This window comes from Homarus americanus, unplaced genomic scaffold, assembly GCF_018991925.1.
Source record: "Homarus americanus isolate GMGI-L3 unplaced genomic scaffold, GMGI_Hamer_2.0 scaffold50216, whole genome shotgun sequence".
Taxonomy (NCBI): domain Eukaryota; kingdom Metazoa; phylum Arthropoda; class Malacostraca; order Decapoda; family Nephropidae; genus Homarus; species Homarus americanus.
The window spans coordinates 151390-173427 of NW_024739318.1; the positions used below are offsets into that span (position 1 = coordinate 151390).

A 22038-nucleotide genomic window follows, 5' to 3' on the forward strand; every position below is an offset into this window, starting at 1 on the left:
TTACAGGACAGGAAACAGCGAGTGAGCATTAACAGCACTAAGTCCCATTGTAGCAACGTCACAAGTGGAGTTCCCCAAGGCTCAGTACTTGGACCATTATTATTTATTATATACATAAACGACATAGATATCGGCATAGACAGCAACATAAGTAAATTTGCTGATGACACTAAAATAGGACGTGTTATCAAATCTGGCCGAGGACTCGGCAAACTGCAAGGAAAGATCTAAACAAATTTTTCGAATGGTCTGAAAAATGGCAGATGAAATTCAACATCGACAAATGTAAAGTACTCAGTATAGGAGATGTAAACAGGGAAACCAGATACCAGATGAACAACGATGCCATAGAGAAATCCGACTGCGAGAGAGATTTAGGAGTAATGATAAGTAGGAACCTTAAGCCGAGTCAACAATGTGTTTTTGCTCGTAACAAGGCTAATAAAGTACTTGGGTTCATACAAAGGAGTGTTAGGTACAGGACTAGCCAGGTCATCCTAAAACTGTATCTTGCTCTTGTGAGACCACACCTGGATTACGCAGTTCAGTTCTGGTCACCGTATTACAGAATGGAAATAGAATCCTTGGAAAGAATTCGGAGGAGAATGACAAGACTAATCCCGGCATTAGGAACCTTGAGTATAGAGACAGGTTAAAGCATCTTAATTTGCACTCCCTTGAGAGAAGTAGAGCGAGGGGCGACATGATAGAGGTGTATAAGTGGAAGGCAGGGCTAAACAAAAGGGACATTACAAAGGTACTCAAACTATCCAACCAGGAGCGAACTCGTAACAATGGTTTTAAATTAGACAAATTTAGATTTAGGCGTGAAATAGGTAAACACTGGTTTGGAAACAGAGTAGTGGATGAATGAACCAAGTTACCAAATATCATCATTAACTCGAATACGCTGAATTGCTTCAAACATAGGTTGGATGCTCATATGAGCAATAGGGGTTGGGTGTAAACGGGACTGCCCAGTATGGGCCAATAGGCCCACTGCAGTTTCCTCCATTCTTATGTTCTTATGTTCTTATTGGTTCAATCTTTTCTCGTGTTTTAGTTTGATACATTCGATAGAATCTCTTGGGGTTTGACTTTGCCTCCCTTGCTATCTTCAGCTCATTATTCCTCTTGGCTTTTCTTATCTCGGTCTTAACCCTACCGGCCAATACCTTATAATAATCTCGGAGGTAGACTTCACCTCGATTTATTCTCTTACCTATAGCCTTCCTTTGTCCAATAATGTTCTTTAAGTAATTATTTATCCATTTATGGTCATTGTTGTTTGATCTGAGTTTTCTGCATGGTATGTTATGCCCATGTGCATTAAGTAACTTCCTATTTAAATTGTCGTTGAACTCGGCAACCTCAGATCTCAATATCAGGTCCATCTCAACCCGTCAGGTATCCGGGTAGGGTGAGGTCACCCTCTGTGGGTACATTGAGTGAGGTCATGTAATTCACCCCCAAGCGTGATACTCCCTCTGCCAACTACCTCTTCAAACTATCAAAGTTTGCCCTTCTGAAATCTGGGACTTTTGTGGAATTTTCCTTATGGCTGTCCTGAATTTCTAATTGGAATCTAATTTCTTTGTGATTGCTGTTTGCAAGTTCGTTCCCTACCTCGACATTACTAATGAGGTTTTCTCTGTTTGACAGAACTGTGCTGTGGGAATCCTGCCGTGAATCGTGTGCTGTGGGAATTCTGCCGTGAGCCGTGTGCTGTGGGAGTGCGGCCGTGCGTCGTGGGAGTACTGCCGTGTGGCGTGGAGGTGCTGCCGTGTGTCATACCAGTTTTGTGTGTTTTGATTATTTAATAGTTAAGTCCAACCTTACACGTTGTTAATACTAACTCTATTATTTTATTGGAAATAGCATAAAAGAAACCGGCCACATGGTTCCAAGCACAGCTGTCCACGCTGTATGGCACACTATTACACGAAAAAAAAACGTATTCTGAATAGGGAGGATGCCTGGCTCATAGATAATACAGTTATATAGCTATAAATATGAATAATGACTTTCCCGTGACACTAGGGACTAGAAATCAGCTAACGTAGCCCTTGTACAGAAGAAGGGTACAAAATCCAACAGGAAACTATTGACTGAACCAGCCTAACATTAGATATATTCCAAACTGCCTGGTTTCGTTCGTTGTGGGTATATACTGTATAACAAACCGCAAGCATAAGAGGAGCTTAAGAGAAAGGGCGACATAACTAGTCATGTTAAGTCAGGTAAAAAATATGAGACCCTCTAATCATCTATCCTACATCTACCTCGAATGCTTTAAAAGCATTTTTAACCTTGGGCCACTGACAAATAAATTTGTGTAACATATTATCAGTTTTGTACTGACCATCACTAAGGTTTATAGAATTCAATTCTCTAATCAAACTTGCTTCAACCAGAAGTCTTTCTGCACACATGATAATTTATACACTTCTAAACTGTTTTCCCAATCTATGGGGTGATTATTGTTCCTTATATGAACGAACAGTGCACTGCTTTCATATGCTGTTTTAATATTGTACTTGTGCTGTTTAATTAACACGACTAGTTACATCGCCCTTTCTTTTAAGCTCCTCTTATATTTGCGGTGTGTTGGTGTGTGGATTAGTGGATGTCATGTTTTTGACCATGACATGACATAAAGGCTAGTGACAGGGGGGAAGGAGGTTCAGGGGAAGGATAAAGGGAGGATTGAAGTGAATTTTAGAGGGAGAGGAGAGAAGCAGTTGAATGTTGACGTCTATTTGGTGAATCTTCGTAGTTGTGTGAGTTGTGATTGGGCAAGCATTTTTGCGTTGTGTTATGTGTTTTGCTATGCCTTTTCTGTATTTTGCCTTCTTTGGAGTATTGTATATGTTCGTTGATGACTGTGATTGGTGCTGGGTTTATTTTGGCAATGTGAATGATCTTTAGTTTCTGTGTATTAGTTTGCATTCTCCATTTTTTTCATAATCGTTAATTTGATCGAAGGCGAAGGCTGTTTTTCGTGCCGTCATCTGTTTGCCCTTGCCTGGATGTCGGATAATTTGGGTGACGCCATCGGCATAGTCTGTGTATTCTCCGTGGGTAGGAGGTGGCATGTCTGACGTGTATATCATGTAGATTGGTACTCCACTGTATAACTTGATGCTTGGGCCTATGTGGTTACCAATGATGATTTTTGCCTTTTTGCCTCAAGGAAGTTACAAAGAAAAGAAGTGAAGTTGTTGGGGAGTTCTTGGTTGTTTACTTTGTATTTGAGCGCTAAGTGCCAGACCTTGACGAATGCTTTTGCTACGTCCTTTAATACTACGTTGCATTCATCTCTATTGTGCATTGCCTTGGCTATGTTGTAAATTAGGAGCTAAGGCTGTATGGGTTCCTCTGTTTTATAAATCCGTGCTGTCTGGGATTGTATTTCCTTTCAAATTTGAGGTGTGTTCTCAGTCGGTGGTTTTGATTTTTTCAAGGACTTTTTCCGCTGTTTCTAGAAGAGAAATTGGTCTGTAGTTTGATACTTGTGTGGGGAATTTACCTTGTTTTGGTATAAGTCTGATGTTTGCTGTTTTGAATTTCCTTGGAAAGTAACCAGAGGCGAGTTATGCATTAAAAATGTTTCTGATTTGGTGCTTTATTTATTTATTTATTTTTTATTTGCCTAAAATTCAACACTACAGCGGATGTTTCCTCATCTGGATCTGGAGGCGTTTGTAATTTTTGCCATTATAAGTGAATCAACAGTTGCGTTTTACTATTGGTTTTCTTTCACTTTTCACGCATTTATTCGACCAATCAATAAATTGTAAAGTTCTAGTATATCTTTAACATTTCATAATTATCTGGCGAATTTGAGGATTTTATGTCGATCTTTACTCTCAAGGCTGACATCTTCACGCCTTTCTTCTTAAGGTCCTTTCATTTCTTCTGCTCTGCCTCCTATGCTAGCGGCAACTGTTTTCTTCTCACATATTAGAGATCTTCTATCAGTAAAATCTCTATTCACAAGCTCACAGATTCAACCCCCACAGACCCTTCGCCCTAATTACCCGACAACACACGTCTTCATCTCAACAGAAAAACCTTATGCACGTAACTGAGTGGCGTGCATCCAACTTGGCTTCCTTCATTGCTACTAAAACAAATTATAGTAACAGGGATTTCTTATAAACCAATATACATTTTGACAACACCATCATCACACCCTCATACATCATTAATATTTTAGGTGTCATCTTTACCACAAGTTTTACAATGACACATTTCGATACATTTTCAGCACAAACTACCTCAATAAAGCTTAGATTTATATTCAGAGTCCAGGCCAACTTTATCGATGACCAGCTGGCAACCACCTAAACAAACCGTGTCTGCTCTTCCCCCCAAATTACTGTTGTTATCTTCCACCAAACAACACAAAAACAAATGTAAATAAATTATATTCCTTACCAGAGATTAAGCATCACTATACATACACAGGTAGATCTCATCGTTTCCCTGTTATTTAGAGGCTTCTACTAGTGTGGGCTGTGACGAGATACACCTGATAGTACTACTTCTACACACATTCAATCGGCCTACAACGGCATCAGCAGTAGGTCATTCATTTCATATAAATAAATTTCATCTGAATTCTTGCGAACAAAAACTCATTATAACCTCGATCCATTGCCATAGGAATTCTTTCCTGTATCATATTACTCACAACAGTTCAAAACATCGCCTAAATAACGTTAAGATGACACTTCTCAGTCAGTGAGCAACCTAATGTTTTATTGTTTCTGAGCACAGGAACTGATATATATATAATAAAATAAAAAAAAATAAAAAGTGAGGAACAATATTTGTATGTTGTGTTGTCAATAGTAAGAGAAACAATTGAGACCCTGCAATTGTGTGTAAATGAGGCAGAAAGTCAGATCAGCAACCTGGGACTTCGTCACAATTTTCGTGATGCCATATGGCAGCAAGATCTACCATAGACAACACATTATGCTTCCAATATCTTCCCAGGCGGTAGTACCTCCCTGTTTGGTAGCAGCCTAATACCTCTCCCTGCTGTAGTATTTATTAAAAATAAGTATTCACCATGAGAGACTCACTAAAATAGCTTGGTGTAGCATGCTAGACTCGATGACTATAGTAGGGGTGCCTGAGTCGACCAGCTCCTCCAGGTTGTCGAAGGGAAGAGAGATCTTGGGGATGATGAGCATGGCTTTAAGATTGGAGCGGTACACTGTGCCCAGGATGAACGTCACCAGCAGCCACATCCCTGTCATCACCCGCACCGAGTCACCTGCTGGCTGCCACGGAACAGCTGCCGGTAACCGGTATATATATATATATATATATATATATATAGTATATGCAATATGCATCACTGTAAATCTGGCAGCACTTGTGCCATAATAAATACATTATAATAAGAGTAATAATATACAGTAGCTATTATTGCATGTGCAGTGATACATTTATCAATATGACATTTCCCATGGTACATTTCTTACATGTGCTATAACATCTCTATTATTCCATGAATTATTATACGTTTATTAATACATTTGCCATGATATATTATTAATACATTTGTCATGGTGGAATCCTGGTCAAAAGTCCTATGCCAGGCAGTTTTGGCTAACCTGGTTATGTGGCAACATTAGGGCCCATAACTTAAGCGCCACTGTGTGGTTTAAAGCGCGCGTTTCATGCCTAGATTGCTGTGTTGTCAGCAATGTCAGGAATAAACCAATGAATACCATTTATAATTATTTTGACCTAAATTGAATGATGAGAACCAATGTATTTGCGATCACAGACAAAATGCCTTCCCCACACACTTGCCACGCTACAACGTCAGCTAGACATCCCGATCATAATTATGAACAAGCCATTTTATAGAGAGTCTATGTGCATATCCTCTTTGAACTACACCATGTATCGATGATATGAGCTATCTTATTTAATTTCAAGTCATAGCAGAGAGGTTTCCGGATATGGGAGAGGGTTCCAGACAGCAGAGCGGCAGGAGCGAGGCGCTCAAGCCAAATTTTCTTCTCGTTTCTACATATCATCAGTGACACATATCATTGCCAATCTTGCTACCAGTTTTAATATAATCAAGTGGCACATGTGATATATTAACTTTACATATTACAGAGTTCTATGGTAATTTGAAAGAGAACAGAAAGCACAAGGTGGACATTCCCCCTCCCCCTGACTGACACACACACACACACACATACATACAGTTTAAGTGTTACTTTGTTCTGGAGTTTACTCTAAATTCCAGTTGGTAAAATTGCTTCGAGTAAACTATGTTACAACATCGCTTTTACGTCGTACTGGGTATTAAAAATTTGTCGAAATAAAACTGTTTAGGATAAGGTTAGGACAGGCCAGGAATCCAATGCTTTGTTTGTTCATTTGAAGGATAATAAGCACTTCATTGACTGGGATAATGCCTCCTCATTATTACCTTGTAATTCAATTGACAGTAGGAACATTATCGAATCCAATCTCATTAAACAAACCGAATCCGTCAACCTGAATTTGAGTAATGGTATGTACAAACTGGATAATTTCGTAATTAAGAAGATTTGTAACCAGGTGAGAAGGTTGGGTCATCTTACCCTCTGACCTGACTACCGACTGCTGTGGTGTTTTCCCGGGTCAAATTGCCGGCCGATCAGTTTGACGTCAGTAGTGGGGAAATTTCTTGAATCAATTATAGCAGATAGCATCCGGTCGCATTTAGAGAAAAGCAAATTAATCTGCGACTCTCAATATGGGTTTACAAAGGGAAAATCTTGTCTAACAAATCTGCTGACGTTTTTTAGGAAAGTCTTCGAGGTAGTAGATAATGACGAAAATTACGATGTTATTTACTTAGACTTTAGCAAATCATTTAGATAATGACGAAAATTACGATGTTATTTACTTAGACTTTAGCAAATCATTTGACAGAGTACCGCATCAGAGGCTTCTGAGAAAAATTAAGGCTTATGGTATCGAGGGGAAAGTTGTAAATTGGATAAAATCATGGCTCACCGATAGAACGCAGAGGGTCAGCGTAGATGGTGATAAATCTGAGTGGGGCCGTGTAACCAGTGGGGTTCCCCAGGGGTCAGTACTAGGCCCACTCTTGTTCATAATCTACATAAACGATCTAGATACTGGGATCAGCAGTGATAGGGCGGCAGATAAATTCAGGGCAGGATGCAAATGCATTACAGGAGGATCTAAATAAACTGCAGGGGTGGTCTGAAAAATGGAAAATGAAATTCAACACCAGCAAGTGCAGCGTAATAAATATTGGAAGAACAAATACTGTCAATGTATACAGCCTTAACAACATCAACCTAGAGAAGTCAACTTGTGAAAGAGACCTAGGGGTACTTGTAAGCTCAGACCTACGGCCTAGAAAACAGTGCGTTAATGTTCGAAATAAGGCAAACAGAGTATTGGGTTTTATATCTAGAAGTGTAAGTAATAAGAGTGCAGAGGTCTTGCTGCAACTATATCTTGCGCTAGTCAGGCCGCACCTCGATTATGCGGTTCAGTTCTGGTGCCCTTATTATAGAATGGATATCAATTCACTAGAGACGGTGCAGCGTAGAATGACGGAAATGATTCCGGGACTTAGAAACCTTCCATATCAGGATAGGTTAAAGAAACTAAACTTGCATTCCCTAGAAAGACGAAGAGTGCGGGGAGATACGATAGAAGTATTCAAGTGGGTGAAAGGAGTCAATAAAGGGGATATAGATAAAGTTCTTATAATATCCGAGCAGGATAGGACTCGAAGCAACGGATTTAAGTTGGATAAGTTAAGGTTTAGGAGGGAGATAGGAAGGAACCAGTGGAACAAGCTTAGCAACTATGTAGTAAGTGCTGGTTCGCTGGAAAGTTTCAAAAGGAGACTGGATAGATTCATGGATAGAGAGTGGTAGTAACTCTCGACAGGAGCTGCCATGCACAGGCCAACCGGCCTATTGCAGACTACTTATTTTCTTATGTTCTTATTGTGGACTTGATCTCACCCTCCTCTGTATATATATATATATATATATATATATATATATATATATATGCTGATAACCACAAGGAAAGAAGAAAACACGAAGTTCCCAAGCGCTTTCGTGTAATTCGTGTGAATTACACGAAAGCGCTTGGGAACTTCGTGTTTTCTTCTTTCCTGTACATTGCCCAGACTACGCACACACAGTGATTTATTTATATATATATATATAGTATATATATATATATATATATATATATATATATATATATATATATATATATATATATATATATATATATATATACCTTGTTATGTACTTCTCCTTAGTCTGTACTCACCCGTGAAGAAGTGAATTACACGAAAGCGCTTGGAAACTTCGTGTTTTCTTTTTCCTTGTGGTTATCAGCATATATATATATATATATATATATATATATATATATATATATATATATATATATATATATATATATATATATATATATATATATAAAATCACACGGGAAAAGGGAAACAACGGAGCACCTTAGCTTTGTCATTATTCAAGACATCTTCAGAGGCAACTGGCTTACATGGACGGAGAGAGGCTTAAATATACAGGGTGACCTTATTAAACATGAGGTCAGGTCATAATGATGTCATCCACTAATCCCCACACCAACACACACGTAGAGGAGCTTAAGAGAAGGGGATGACGTGACTAGTCAGGTCAGGTCAAAAATAAGGGACCTACTAAATAACTATCCTACATCTAGATCAAAGGTTTTCAAAGCATTTTTAACCTTGGGCCACTGACAAATAAATTTATGTAACTTATTATCAGTTTTGAACTGACCATCACTAATGTTTATTGATTTTAATTCCTTAATCAAACTAGCTTCAACCAGAAGTCTTTCTGTGACACAAGATGATTTAAATACTTCTAAGATTTTTTCCCAAGCAATGGGGTGATTATTATTCCTAACATGAATGAACAGGGCACTGCTTTCAGATATTGTACTTATGTTGTTTGATTCTGAGCTGCAGTGTTTTTCCTGTCTGTCCTACATAATTACAATTACATTTGCTACATGGAATACAATAAACACTTTCATTTACATTCAAACTTAGGCTATTTCTTATTAACATATTGGTGGTAATGGTTGAGTCATACGTGAAAACAACATTAATATTTAGTAGCTTGAGGGACCGAACTAACGGGACAAATTCATTACGATAGGGCAGAGTCAAAATATTCTTAAGTGTAGGAATTTGCCTGGTTTGAGAGGAATGAAAGGATTTTTTAGCCCTTTTAGAAAAACGATCAACAAACACAGAAGGGTACCCAAGTTTTTGTGCAATGGAACGAATGTGTTTCAATTCATCATCAATAAATTCAGAGTCACAAATACGCAGACATCTTAAGAACATAGCAGAAAAAACTGACATTTTGGTAGACTCCAGGTGATTCGATAAAAAATGTATGAAACTGTCTACCTGTGTGGGCTTCCTGTATACCTTAAATTTGTAGTTTTGGCCATTTCTCATGATAAGCATATCAAGGAATGGAAGGGATCCATTTAGTTTTCTTTCAATTTTGAATGTGATACTTGGGACAATATCATTAAGCTTATCTAAAAATTCCAATGGGTCACTGTTTCTAGGCCAAAGACAAAGAACATCATCTACATATCTATACCATGGAGGAATAAAGTCCACTATATTGGGTAGTAATCTTGCCTCAAAAAACTCCATATAAATACAGGCTAGAGGAGCAGAAAGACAATTACCCATGCTCATGCCAAATATTTGCTTGCAAAACTTCTCATTTGCTCTAAGCACATTGTCAGTTACGCATAACTCTATCAATTTGAGAAAAGTATCATGTTCAATAGTTAAATCTGACAGTTGTAATTTATCTTTAAGAAATGAAAGTAGGTCTTTCACAGGTACTCTAGTGAACAGTGAATTTACATGAAAACTTATTAATTCCAAGGTTCATTGTGTTTCTTGAGTTTATCAATTAAATCACTGCTATTGTGTATATGTGAATTAGATATTTGGCCTGTAAGAGAGGATAGCATCTCTATCTTATCCACGTTTTCATTGTGGATCTACATGAAATATATATATATATATATATATATATATATATATATATATATATATATATATATATATATATATATATATATATATATATATATATATGCAAGTAAATCACTATAGTTGCGCGTGATCCAGGTATATGCTGATAACCACAAGGAAAGAAGAAAACACGACGTTCCCTTCGTGTTTTCTTCCCATTAGTCTCACGTCAATCATAGGCAAGTTGCTAGAGTCAATTATTGCTACGAAAATCAGAAGCCACCTTGAAACATTCAACTTAATTCATTCTTCTCAGCACGGGTTCACCCAGGAACGTTCTTGTCTCACAAATTTGCTTAGCTTTTTCTCAGAAGTATATGAAGCGGTAGATAATAAGTCATATGATATAATTTATTTAGATTTCAGTAAAGCATTCGATAGAGTCCCTCATGAGAGATTGATAAGGAAGGTAGAAGCACATGTAATAGGTGGATCATTATTAAAATGGATTAGGTCATGGTTAACTGGTAGGAAACAAAGAGTCAGCATAAATGGATTAGTAAATTTGCAGATGATACCAAAATGGGGAGAGTGATAAATTCAGACAGTGACTTTGAACACCTTTCAAGAGATCTAGATACCTTACATGAGTGGTCAGTAGACTGGCAAATGAATTTTAATACTGATAAATGCAAGGTACTACAGATAGGGAAGACGAATACAAACGTTAAGTATAAACTAGGTAACACGGAAATAGAAAACTCAGATTGTGAAAAAGAGCTAGGTGTATTTGTTAGCAACGACTTGAAACCTAGAAAACAATGTATTAGCGTTCGCAACAAGGCAAACAGGATTCTTGGGTTCATATCTAAGAGTGTGAGTAACAGAACTGCTGACGTTATCTGAAACTTTACCTAGCATTAGTGAGGCCACACATGGACCTAGCATTAGTGAGGCCACACATGGATTATGCGGTTCAATTCTGGTGTCCTTATTATAGAATGGACATAGATTCTTTGGAGAGAGTACAAAGAAGAATGACAAAAATAATCCATAATATTAGAAACCTTCCATATGAAGAAAGACTGAAAAGCTTAGGCTTGCATTCATTAGAGAGGCGTAGAGTTAGGGGAGATATGATAGAGGTGTACAAGTGGGTAAGTGGGATTAACAAGGGTAAAATGGAAGATGTTCTGAAGCTCAGTAATAACGAAATAACTAGAACAAATGGCTTTAAATTAGATAAATTCCGATTCAGAAAGGATATAGGCAAGCACTGGTTTGGTAATAGAGTGGATATGTGAATAGGCTGAGTGCTATAGTAGGACGGGGACGCTAGGGAGCTTCTAAGGCGAAGTTGGATAGGCACATGGAAGTGCTGGGATGGGTGTGAAAGGGATCTGCCTGTATGGGCCAGTCGGCCTCCTGCAGTATCCCACTTTTCTTATGTTCTATATATATATATATATATATATATATATATATATATATATATATATATATATATATATATATATATATATATTTATATATATATATATAATATATATATATATATATATATATATATATATATATATATATATATATCTATCTATATATATATAAGGAAATAGAAGGAAAAGACAAACATTATCTCCACCAAATCGCCCACACTGTTGAGGTTGATCCAGCTCCACATGTTTACGGTCACCTGGCAGACCCTGGTTTCTTGATAAACATGCTGCCGGTCGTGACGGGTGTTATCAGGTCTCCAGCAGTGAAGACGCATGGTTGACCAGAAGTCCCGGTCCTCCCCACATAATGATCAGTGAACCGTTGTCTCCCAACCTGGTGTCGTTCTTCACCTTTCTTTGACAGCAGAGACCCTGTGTTGGATCCCAATTCCATTGAGTCGTCGCCTATCTGCCCTAGTGAAATGACCGAACGGTTGAGGTATGACCACGTCATAGCTTCTGATAAGTTAAAGGTTGTGGTGAATGGCATTAATTGTCCCTAGAATCATCGTTTGCGTATTACAATATACTCTCAGGAGCAATGAGACTGGAGTCATTAATATCATCAATAAAAGCTATAGGACAGGGATAATATGCCCACCACCAACAGTCTCCATTATGAACCTCTCTACTATGAATGTTTTAAGTAATTTCTGTCCTACCGGCACTCACATAAGAGCAATATTATCACTGATAAGTGGTGTAGTTCAAAGTGGAGGAACACACGGACATGCTCTAAAATGGATTGTTCCCATAATTCAGGTGTCTAGCATACATAGTGTGCGTTCATTTTCTGTTTTAATAAAAGTATGTTTGTAACATATAAGTAATTTAATTCTCCTAAGATATAACGTTTTATACACCAATTATCATACTTATGTAATATGACATGAAACAGTAAGAGTTCAGTGCAAACATTTCATGTCCTTTCTTTATGCACAGCAACATCGGTTGTTTTACATGGATACAAGTAATTACATTAAAACACGAAAGTACATATGGTGAGGTAGAAATGAGTGAGTGATCGAGGCATTGTGTTTTAGCATTGACTGACAGTGACCAATATCACTGATAATATTACTGCATATTAAATGTAATACAGTATAAAATACACTATCATTTTACCATTGATCATCGATAAATTGTGTAGTTCATGGAGGATATGCACATAGAGACGCCATAAAATGGATTGTTTACATAATCGGGGTATCTGGCACACGCCGTGTGTGTGCGTGCGTGTCTCCGACGGTGCCACATAACCGGGTTAGTCAAATCTGCTTGGCAAAACTTTTTGGTCGGGACTGTACATGTCATGATACATCTAGTGCTTGCTACGTGTCAGGTAAATTATAAGGATAGCATTCGTGTACCTTTGATGGTACATGTGTCACGGCCTGACTGGTTGCACATGTGTACAGTGGTTCTTTCTGTACAGTGTGTTACAGTTATGTAAACAACTGCAGTCTTGTAACGACGGAGCTGATTGGCGGAAACGATTCCTAGAAGTAATTTCCCTTGGCAAATTAATGATAAATATGTGTTGGAATATAAACTCAATGAAAACAATACACACATACATGTTACTAATAAGGACGAATGCCAATATAAGTTATAAGACTTTAAAAATAACACTTATATGAGAAAATTGCTTTTAATTCTTCTTGATTATCATACACCAGGAAACTTCTTCACACAGGGACACTAGTCTTTCACAAGAGGAAAACCCCCTATACCTTGGTAATACAGTCCCTACTAATAAAAAAAAATACTAAATCCTTGGGGTTGATGTTGATGATAAACTAAGCTGGAGAAACTACATACAAGCTGTGTTTACGATAAAATCAATAAACAGTGCAGTATCCTGTATCACACTCAGGAGTCACTCAATTTTGCAGCAATGATATACAATGGGGGCCTCTGGCTTCCAATATAACCACTTGTCACTGCCCAGAAGAGAATTGTGCGAACAAAGACCTACTTGAAAAAAGAACTGTAGATACTAAAAGTTAATGATGAGCTTTTTTTTTATAAATCAGTTATTACTGAGAATACAGTAATTATTTCCAGTTCTGGAATGACCAAAGGTACATCTTGAGATACCCAGACCTACTAAGGCCACCCCCCATGTGCTCTTTTCAGTCCGAGACCTCCATAAAATATCATGGTATGAAGGTATGGAACATCTTACCCCCATCTGTCTTTTAAATCATTTCTTTAAAAAATTATTTTGTTTACATATTAATATTTTTGTATCTCTTAATTTTACTGTACAATCAAAACTATTATATAATATATTGTCACGTAGATATAAATTACTAACGCAATAGAATTGTGAAGGATTACTTATTTAACACAATAGTATGGCAGTGAAGTAAACCTCCCATTCCCAGTCTCCTAACGTCCAGCATGCGAATTTTCCACCAATCAGATCCATCTTTTCAGGACTAGCAGTCATTCAATCGTAAATTTTGCATTGCTACGCTGCCGCATTTACGTAAACATCACCACAAGCGGTATAGGAATTCTTTGAGTTAAATGTACTTACTGTATACATATAAGAGATTTGAAATGTTATACCTGTCACTACAATTGTTACACCTATCAACACAATTGTAACACCTATCACTGCAAGTGTAACATCTATCACAAGTGTAACACGTATCACTGCAAGTGTAACACCTATCACTGCAAGTATAATTCCTATCACTACAAGTGTAACGCCTATCAGTTCAAGTGTAACATCTATCAGTATAAGTGTAACACCTATTGTTACAAATGTAACACCTATCACTGCAAGTGTAGCACCTATCACTGCAAGTGTAACACCTATCACTACATGTGTAACACCTATCACTACAAGTGTAACACCTATCACTGCAATTTCAAAATTATCACTAGACGAGTTACACCTATCACTACAAGTGTACAGCTAGCACTATACGTGTATTACCTATCACTACACGTGTAACACCTATCACTACAAGTGTAATTCCTATCACTACAAGTGTAATTCCTATCACTACAAGTGTAACACCTACCACTACAAGTGTAACACCTATCAACATAAGGGGAACACCTTTCAACACAAGTGTAACACCTATCAACATAAGGGGAACACCTTTCAACACAAGTGTAACACCTATCACTGTAATTGTAAAACCTATTAACACAAGTGGAACACCTTTCAACACAAATAAAACACCTACCACTGTAAGTGTAAAACCGATCAACACAAGTGGAACACCTTTCAACACAAGTGTAACACCTATCACTGTAAGTGTAAAATTATCACTGCAAGAGTTACACCTGTCGTGTATACGGGATTCTTCCTGGCAACACTCATAAGTTGTTTAGTTAGACACAGCTACAACTAGTTACGGGGGAAAATTATGTAAACTCCAGGCTGGTAGAACTTCATCTGATTTTATTCATGAAACATGGTAACACTTCAACTACCCTAACAAATGGGAAGCTAGAAGCGTAACTAAATAACACTACACATATTACATCTATCACTAGAAGTGTAAACCCCATCACTGCAAGTGTAAATATGTCACTAAACTGCTACACACCAGGTCCACAGGTGTACTTACACTGTGCCAGTAGGACACACCAGGTCCACAGGTGTACTTACACTATGGCAGTAGGACACACCAGGTCCACAGGTGCACTTACACTGTGTCAGTAGGACACACCAGGTCCACAGGTGTACTTACACTGTCCCAGTAGGACACACCAGGTCCACAGGTGTACTCACACTGGGCCAGCAGAACACACCAGGTCTATGGGTGTACTTACAGTGAGACAGTAGGATACATCAGATTCACAGATGTACTCACACGGGGCCAGCATGACACACCAGGTCCACAAATGTACTCACACTGGGCCAGCAGGACACACCAGGTCCAGTTGGAAGACTTGCTCAGGCTGCTAATCCATCCACTCGGCGACTCGCAACCATCACTACTGTGGGGAGTTTATTTACGGTATATTTACGTCATATAATCACTTCTATCACTTTTTCATAAATGTGTGTGTGTGTGTGTGTGTGTTACATATTATTTCACTACTTATCAGCTTACTAGCCGTTCGAGCAGTTGGTCTGCCTAGTCACAGTGTTAGTACACAAGGTAACCGGAGTCCCAGTAGTAGGGGGGCAAAATAAAAAAAATCGTTCGCTTTTCTCTTCACTTCTGAAAATTTGAACACAGATTCCTGTAACTAAGACCTTTCATTTTTTCACGAGAGCCAAACCGAAATATTACCCTGGCAACCATATTGGACAAATCCAAATGGTAATGTTATAAGTATTGCCTCTTTTGGGGGGTTTATGAGCACAAAGAATCCAATTATGGCAATACTTTTATGATTCAAGGTCAAGGTCATCTTTGACCATAACCTTGATATTGGACACATCTTGATGATCTGGGTATCTGAATGGTGTGTTACCAGAGTTGTTGGACATCTTAGGTTAGGTTAGGTTAGGTTAGGTTAGGTTAGCAGGGTGAGGGTCAAGATCATTTCCCGGACCACCGACGACCATCTTGGAAAGTTATATTTTTAATTCTTTGACTTAGAGCCTTGTATGACACCAAAGGCAACGAGTGGCTGACCATACTGATAACAGGGATCTGTCTAGGAATGAGAATTTTTTTTTTTTTTTTACCAAGTTCATTATGTGCTTGGTCATGGGAGGGTCTCTCGATTTGTCGGGAAACAAAGGCAGAAAGTCTGTCTCTGCTCGAGGCTTTAACTCCAGCTCAACTTGCAGCTGAGAATTGAGCCCAGAGCATCTGTTGTTGTTGTTGAGATTGTCGGGCCGTAGTCCGACACGGGCCTTTGCCTATAGGCGGCCCGTTTGGTGGTTCCGGCTGGAGCTCCAGGAGCAGCCAGATCGGATTGGGATTGGAGGTGGTCCCACCTGCAGATTTGGAAGGATACTGCAGGTTGCAAGTGTGAGCGTACCCCCGATCAGTGGACGCTTACCACCAACCCCCACTCTTGGACGTGGTCAGTTTCGGAGTGGCGCGCCCCCCGAACTTGCTGGGAGAGGATACTTTCTAAGCTATCTGGGTGGTGGGTATCGTGTGATGACCCGGAGAAGGTCGTGAATGTGGTCTGTTTGGGCCTTTCGGGTTAGAGTGGCATGAAGAAAATTTAATCGATAAGTGGGAACAAATTTACATGATACACGTAAAAGATTCTCAGCTCGAAAAAGATAATTTCAGGAGCTTAAAACAAAATTATTTTACTCTCATCTTAAGATAGTTGATGCAGCCATATAAGAGTGATGTATTACTCAGCTGCTCACTGGAGAGCAACACTAACTTGTAACAGCACAAAACAACAGCTTCTTAGACATGCGATATATCATCCAAGACAGACATTGGGAAACAAGATCCAACTGGGTATGAGTAACAAGGTCCTTCTGAGACACAGGTAGACAGGACCCATCTGGAACACAGGTAGACAGGACCCACTGGGAAACAGGTAGACAGGACCCACTGGGAAACAGGTAGACCGGACCCACCTGGGACACTGGTAAACAGGACCCACTGGGAAACAGGTAGACAGGAACCACCTGTAACACAGGTAGACAGGACCCACTGGGAAACAGGTAGACAGGACCCTCTGGGAAACAGGTAGACAGGACCCACTGGGAAACAGGTAGACAGGACCCCACCGGGAAACAGGTAGACAAGACCCACATGGAACACAGGTAGACAGGACCCACTGGGAAACAGGTAGACAGGACCCACTGGGAAACAAGCAGACAGAACCCACCTGGGACACAGGTACACAGGACCCACCAGGGACAGAGGTAAACAGGACCCACCTGGGACACAAGTGGACAAGACCTATTTGGGACACAAGTGGACAAGACTGCCTGGGAGACGGGTAGACAGGACTCACCTGGGACACAGGTAAACAGGATCCACCTGGAACACATTTAGACAGGACCCACTCGGGACATAGGTTGACAGGAACCACCTGAGACATAGGTAGACAAGACCTACCTAGGACACAGGTAGACAGGACCCACCTTGGACACTGGTGAAGAAGGTCGTGGCCCCACAGGATGATAAAGGTGGTGACGAAGACGACCAGGAAGCTAAGTAGCACCAGCAACCATATCTGTACCACATCTAATACTATATTATAATACTTATATAAATATATATTTATATTTACAGTATGTCAACAGTCCATATATACTGTACACGGACACCAGTATACAAACAATACCTCACTAGACTTGAATCGAACCCGGGACCTCTGTGTATGTACAGCGATCACTACCAAGGCACCACAACGGGAACAAACACAATCATAGGCTTTGTTTTATTTCTCACAAAACCAGCACATTCGTCTTATTCTTAAGCAATGTGAGTCTGCACACAGCTGGCACTAGTTTAATTTTCCTATTGATTACCATAATTTTTATTTGTATTTATTTCTAATTTGGAAACAACCACTACTTTAGTATCTACAGCATTAACTCTTAAACAATATTTTTCCCCCTTTTTTACTTAACTGTTAACGAGTTTTTTAATGTCTTTTAACTGCCTGTGATAAGAGCAGTATCATCTGCATAGGGTACATTTCATATTAATTTACCATTAATTTTGAATCCTGTCACGGTCGCCAAGGGTGTGAGGTGTAACATGGGGGCCTGTGTCCGAGATTGGATTGACTCAAGTGTACTGATTGTCCCAGTGTAACCAAGCTGTATCAACGTGTTTGAGGGTTAGTTACTGTGCTCTCGTGTGGTGTGCTGGTGAAGATTTCTGTAAACAAGTAAGTGTTAATACTTGTATAAAAATTGTGAGGTTAAGTGATGACTGTAGAAATTTGGAAACATGGCAGGAAAAGCTGAGAAATTTCGGGAGCCCAGGATGTACACTTTTTGTACCAATTTAGTAAGGAGGAACTACGTGAGGTGGCATCTACGTATGAAATTTCTATGAGGTCATATATCAAAAGTGATATGTAGAGAGAGTTAATTGATGACTTGGTGTGTTTGTCAATGTTGGAGAAAGTTGAAAGTGGTGTTGGTAATTTAAGTGGTGGTGAAAAGCAGATAAGTGAACAAGTGGCAAAGGAGAAGTTAAAATTAGAATTAGAATTTAAGAAAATGCAATTAGAGGTAGAAAGAGGTTTCAGGCAGATAAAGAGGTAAAACTTGGGAAATTAGAAGTAGAGGAAAGGACAGGTACAAGGAGAGGAAATTGAGATAAAGAAAATAGAATATGTCATTGACCTGAGTTTGTGGAAGAAGAAGCTGAGGAATGCTTTATTCAGTTTGAAAAAGTTACAACTATTAAAGAATAGGACAAAAGTGACAAGGCAATATTGGTGCAGAGTAAATTTAAGGGTAAGGCCAGAGAGGCGTATGCGTGTCTGAGTATGTCAGAGTCTGCGGATTATGAGGCTGTTAAAAAAGCAGTGTTGAAGACGGTGGAAATGGATCCAGAAGTATACCGGAGAAAGTTTAGGGACATTAAGAAATTTAGTGGACAAACTCATCTTGAAGTGGCTAGAGAATGTGGGAAGAGATTTGATAAATGGTGTAAGTCTGAGGAAGTAAAGACTGTGGATGGCATAAGTCCTTTAATCCTGTTGGAACATTTTAAAAGTCTTGTGCACCCTGAGATTAAGTATGAAATAAGTAAGAATAGAGTGAAGAATTTGATGAATGCGGCTAGGTTGGCTGACACGTTAGTAGTGGCACACAAAATGTATAAGGAGGAGGTGTCACATAAACAAGGTGGAGTAAGGCATAATAGAAGCCAGAATTATTACAGAAATTATAAGTATCAGAACTATTCAAATGTTAAACAAAATACTGTAGGGAATAGATCACAAGGAAAAACACAATATAAACATCAAAAAGACCTCAGTCCAATTATAACCCTTATGTTAGTAGACAGGAGACACCACCAATTAAATGTTTTGCATGTGGAGAAATTGGCCTTATCAGTGTCAGAGTGTCCCAAAGTCTGCGGGAATAACTGTTGCTTGGGGAAAGCCATTGAATATTTGTAATGTAAGAGGTAACGAGTACAGTGTGAGTAAGTCAAAATCTGTGAATTTTGAGCCATATATTACTGAAGGATAGGTTGAGATTAAAGGTAGTCCTGCGAAGAAAAATATAATATTGAGAAATACTGGAGCGAGTCAGAGTTTGATTTTGATTAATGTATTAGACTGGACAGAGGAGTCTTACTCTGGTGAAGTAGTAAATTCAAGAGGGTTAGTGTCAGGGATAACTGTCCCATTAGATAATGTGAATCTTGAGAGTAGATTTGTGAGTGGCACTGTAAAAGTTGGGATAAGTGTTGAACTTCCCGTACCTGCAGTATAAATGTTATTGGGTAATGATTTGGCTAGCGACAAGGTAGTCCCAGAGCCTAGTATGTGAAACATCCATTTGATGAAGAGGCTACTGTAGAGGTGAACCATGTTGTGAAAAATGAAAATGTAGTGGGTGACTGAAAGAAGTGTAAACCTGATGGTGATGTACAGTAGAGTATAATGATATTGTGTACCCAGCTTGTGTTGTGACCAGGGCAATGTCAAAGAGAAGAGAAGAGTTTGATGATGATTTGGTAGTAGGTGATATATTTGGTAAAGAGGATGTTGTGCCCAGAGAGATAATTCAGTAGAGTTGGAAAATAATAAGGAGTGGTGAAGCCTAGCATATCTATTTTAGAATTTGGTAGAATGATTGCATTCTGAAATGTGATTGGTTGGAGATTATCTAATTTAGAAATTGGCAAATACTGATTTTAATTACTATTGAATTTAACAAAGTTTCTACCTCCCCATTCGGAGATGCTGCACAGATCCGCATTGATAGAAGTAATGATATCAGCTCTAGAAACAGATCTAGTTAGAGAGTTACGAGGAAGGGGAAAATGTGAAGAGTGAAGAGTAGAACCATCAGCGTAAGAATGGATAGAATTAGTTGTAGTGTGAAGTAAATCATTGATAAAAGGAAGGAAGAGAGTAGGTGAAAGAACAACCCTGTGGGACACCACTACTGGTAGAAAAAGAGCGAGAGATCGATTCCTCGACAACAACTGCCATGGATCGGTTCTCAAGGAAGCTAGAGATTAGAAAACAAAGTGGGGGAGAGAAACCATAAGAGGGAATTTTAGAAAGCAAAGACTTGTGCCATACCCTGTATTTTTTTCTAAAACAACCTCTAAACCCCTTTTACCCAAACTTCTCCAGTTGCTTTTCCCTTTCTAAATCCATATTGCTCCTTTACAAGCATGACTGATTAAGCTTACTTTTTTAAATTGGGTGAACTGTAAGGCTCCTCGCTTTTAAGGTAATAATGCAAATGTTGATTATTTTTTTAATTAGTGGGAAGGTCTCATTGGAAGTATGCAATACTACATATTTTAGTCAAATATTTCATTCCAGTCTTGCCTATTTGTTTTAAAAATTCTGCTGGAAGCTGATTAATCCCACAAGCTTTATCATTTTGCATTTTGCTCAGAGCTGCTTCAATTTCTGTTTCCAAAATTGACAACATTTCGATCTTTACTTCCTTTTCGTTTCATACCTCTACCCTATGATTACCATTGCATAGTTTTTCTACGTACTCTGCTCATCTCTCTTTTATTTATTCTGCCTCAACTAGGACCTTATTGTCTTTGCTTTTAATAGTTAAACTCCGTGTATTTCCCTTTTTATGGATCATTTGTTTAAGCTTTCTGTACATTCTGTAATTATGCATTTTGTCGTCATCTTCAATCTCCTTGCATTTCCTTTCTAGATCATCTTCCTTTACCTGAATGCATTCTGTTACGAGTTGGGGATTTAGAATATAGTTAAAAGTCTACCCAGATCCCAACAAGCAACAACAATAAAAAAAACTTAAATAAACAAAGACAATCGGACTATAAAAGGGTAGACAAAGGATGCGAGTTTTTGTTGTGTATAATAAAGTACCATAAATTCCTTAACAAAATATTCAGCTTTCTATAATTTACCCTTAACCTTACTTAACCTAAACATTAACAGTATATACATATTTATACAACATACAACAATCTGAAGCAAGTGGAGGTGGGAGGTAACATAAAATACTCAAGTGAGGTGCTGAGGTATCTGACGAGTAAGGCTGAGTATTGAAGAAGATGGTAGGTAGTCACTGTGCCGTAGGTTTCCAGGATTGGTGATCCTAGTGTGGTCACTTCCCAGAGTGAACTGAACTCTCCTCGATCCGGAGCGGATGAGGAAGACTTGGAGGAGGTGACGCAACAACCAGGATATAGAGAAGGGAAACCCGGAGTGGTGACTAAGACTAGTCATACTCGGGTTTCGTCCCTAGATGGCGTTGCTCGTGGTGCTGGGTAGGTAGATCATGACAATAGATGGCGTGGTTCGAAACAATTCCCTTTAAATTTCTTTGTTAATTTATATATAAGCCTCACTTCGTTTTCTCACATT

The 22038-nt window shown here is 38.8% G+C and overlaps 1 protein-coding gene across 1 annotated transcript in view; it reads right to left on the bottom strand.

Moving 5' to 3' along the window:
* Positions 1-22038, bottom strand: part of LOC121874514 (glutamate receptor 4-like) — a 151691-nt gene that overhangs the window by 53413 nt on the left and 76240 nt on the right. The window contains exons 5-7 of the mRNA XM_042378667.1: positions 17618-17709; positions 15455-15540; positions 5094-5308 (exon numbers count right to left, since the gene is read on the bottom strand). Coding sequence (XP_042234601.1) covers positions 5094-5308; positions 15455-15540; positions 17618-17709 — 393 coding nt within the window. The remainder of the gene's footprint in view (positions 1-5093; positions 5309-15454; positions 15541-17617; positions 17710-22038) is intronic.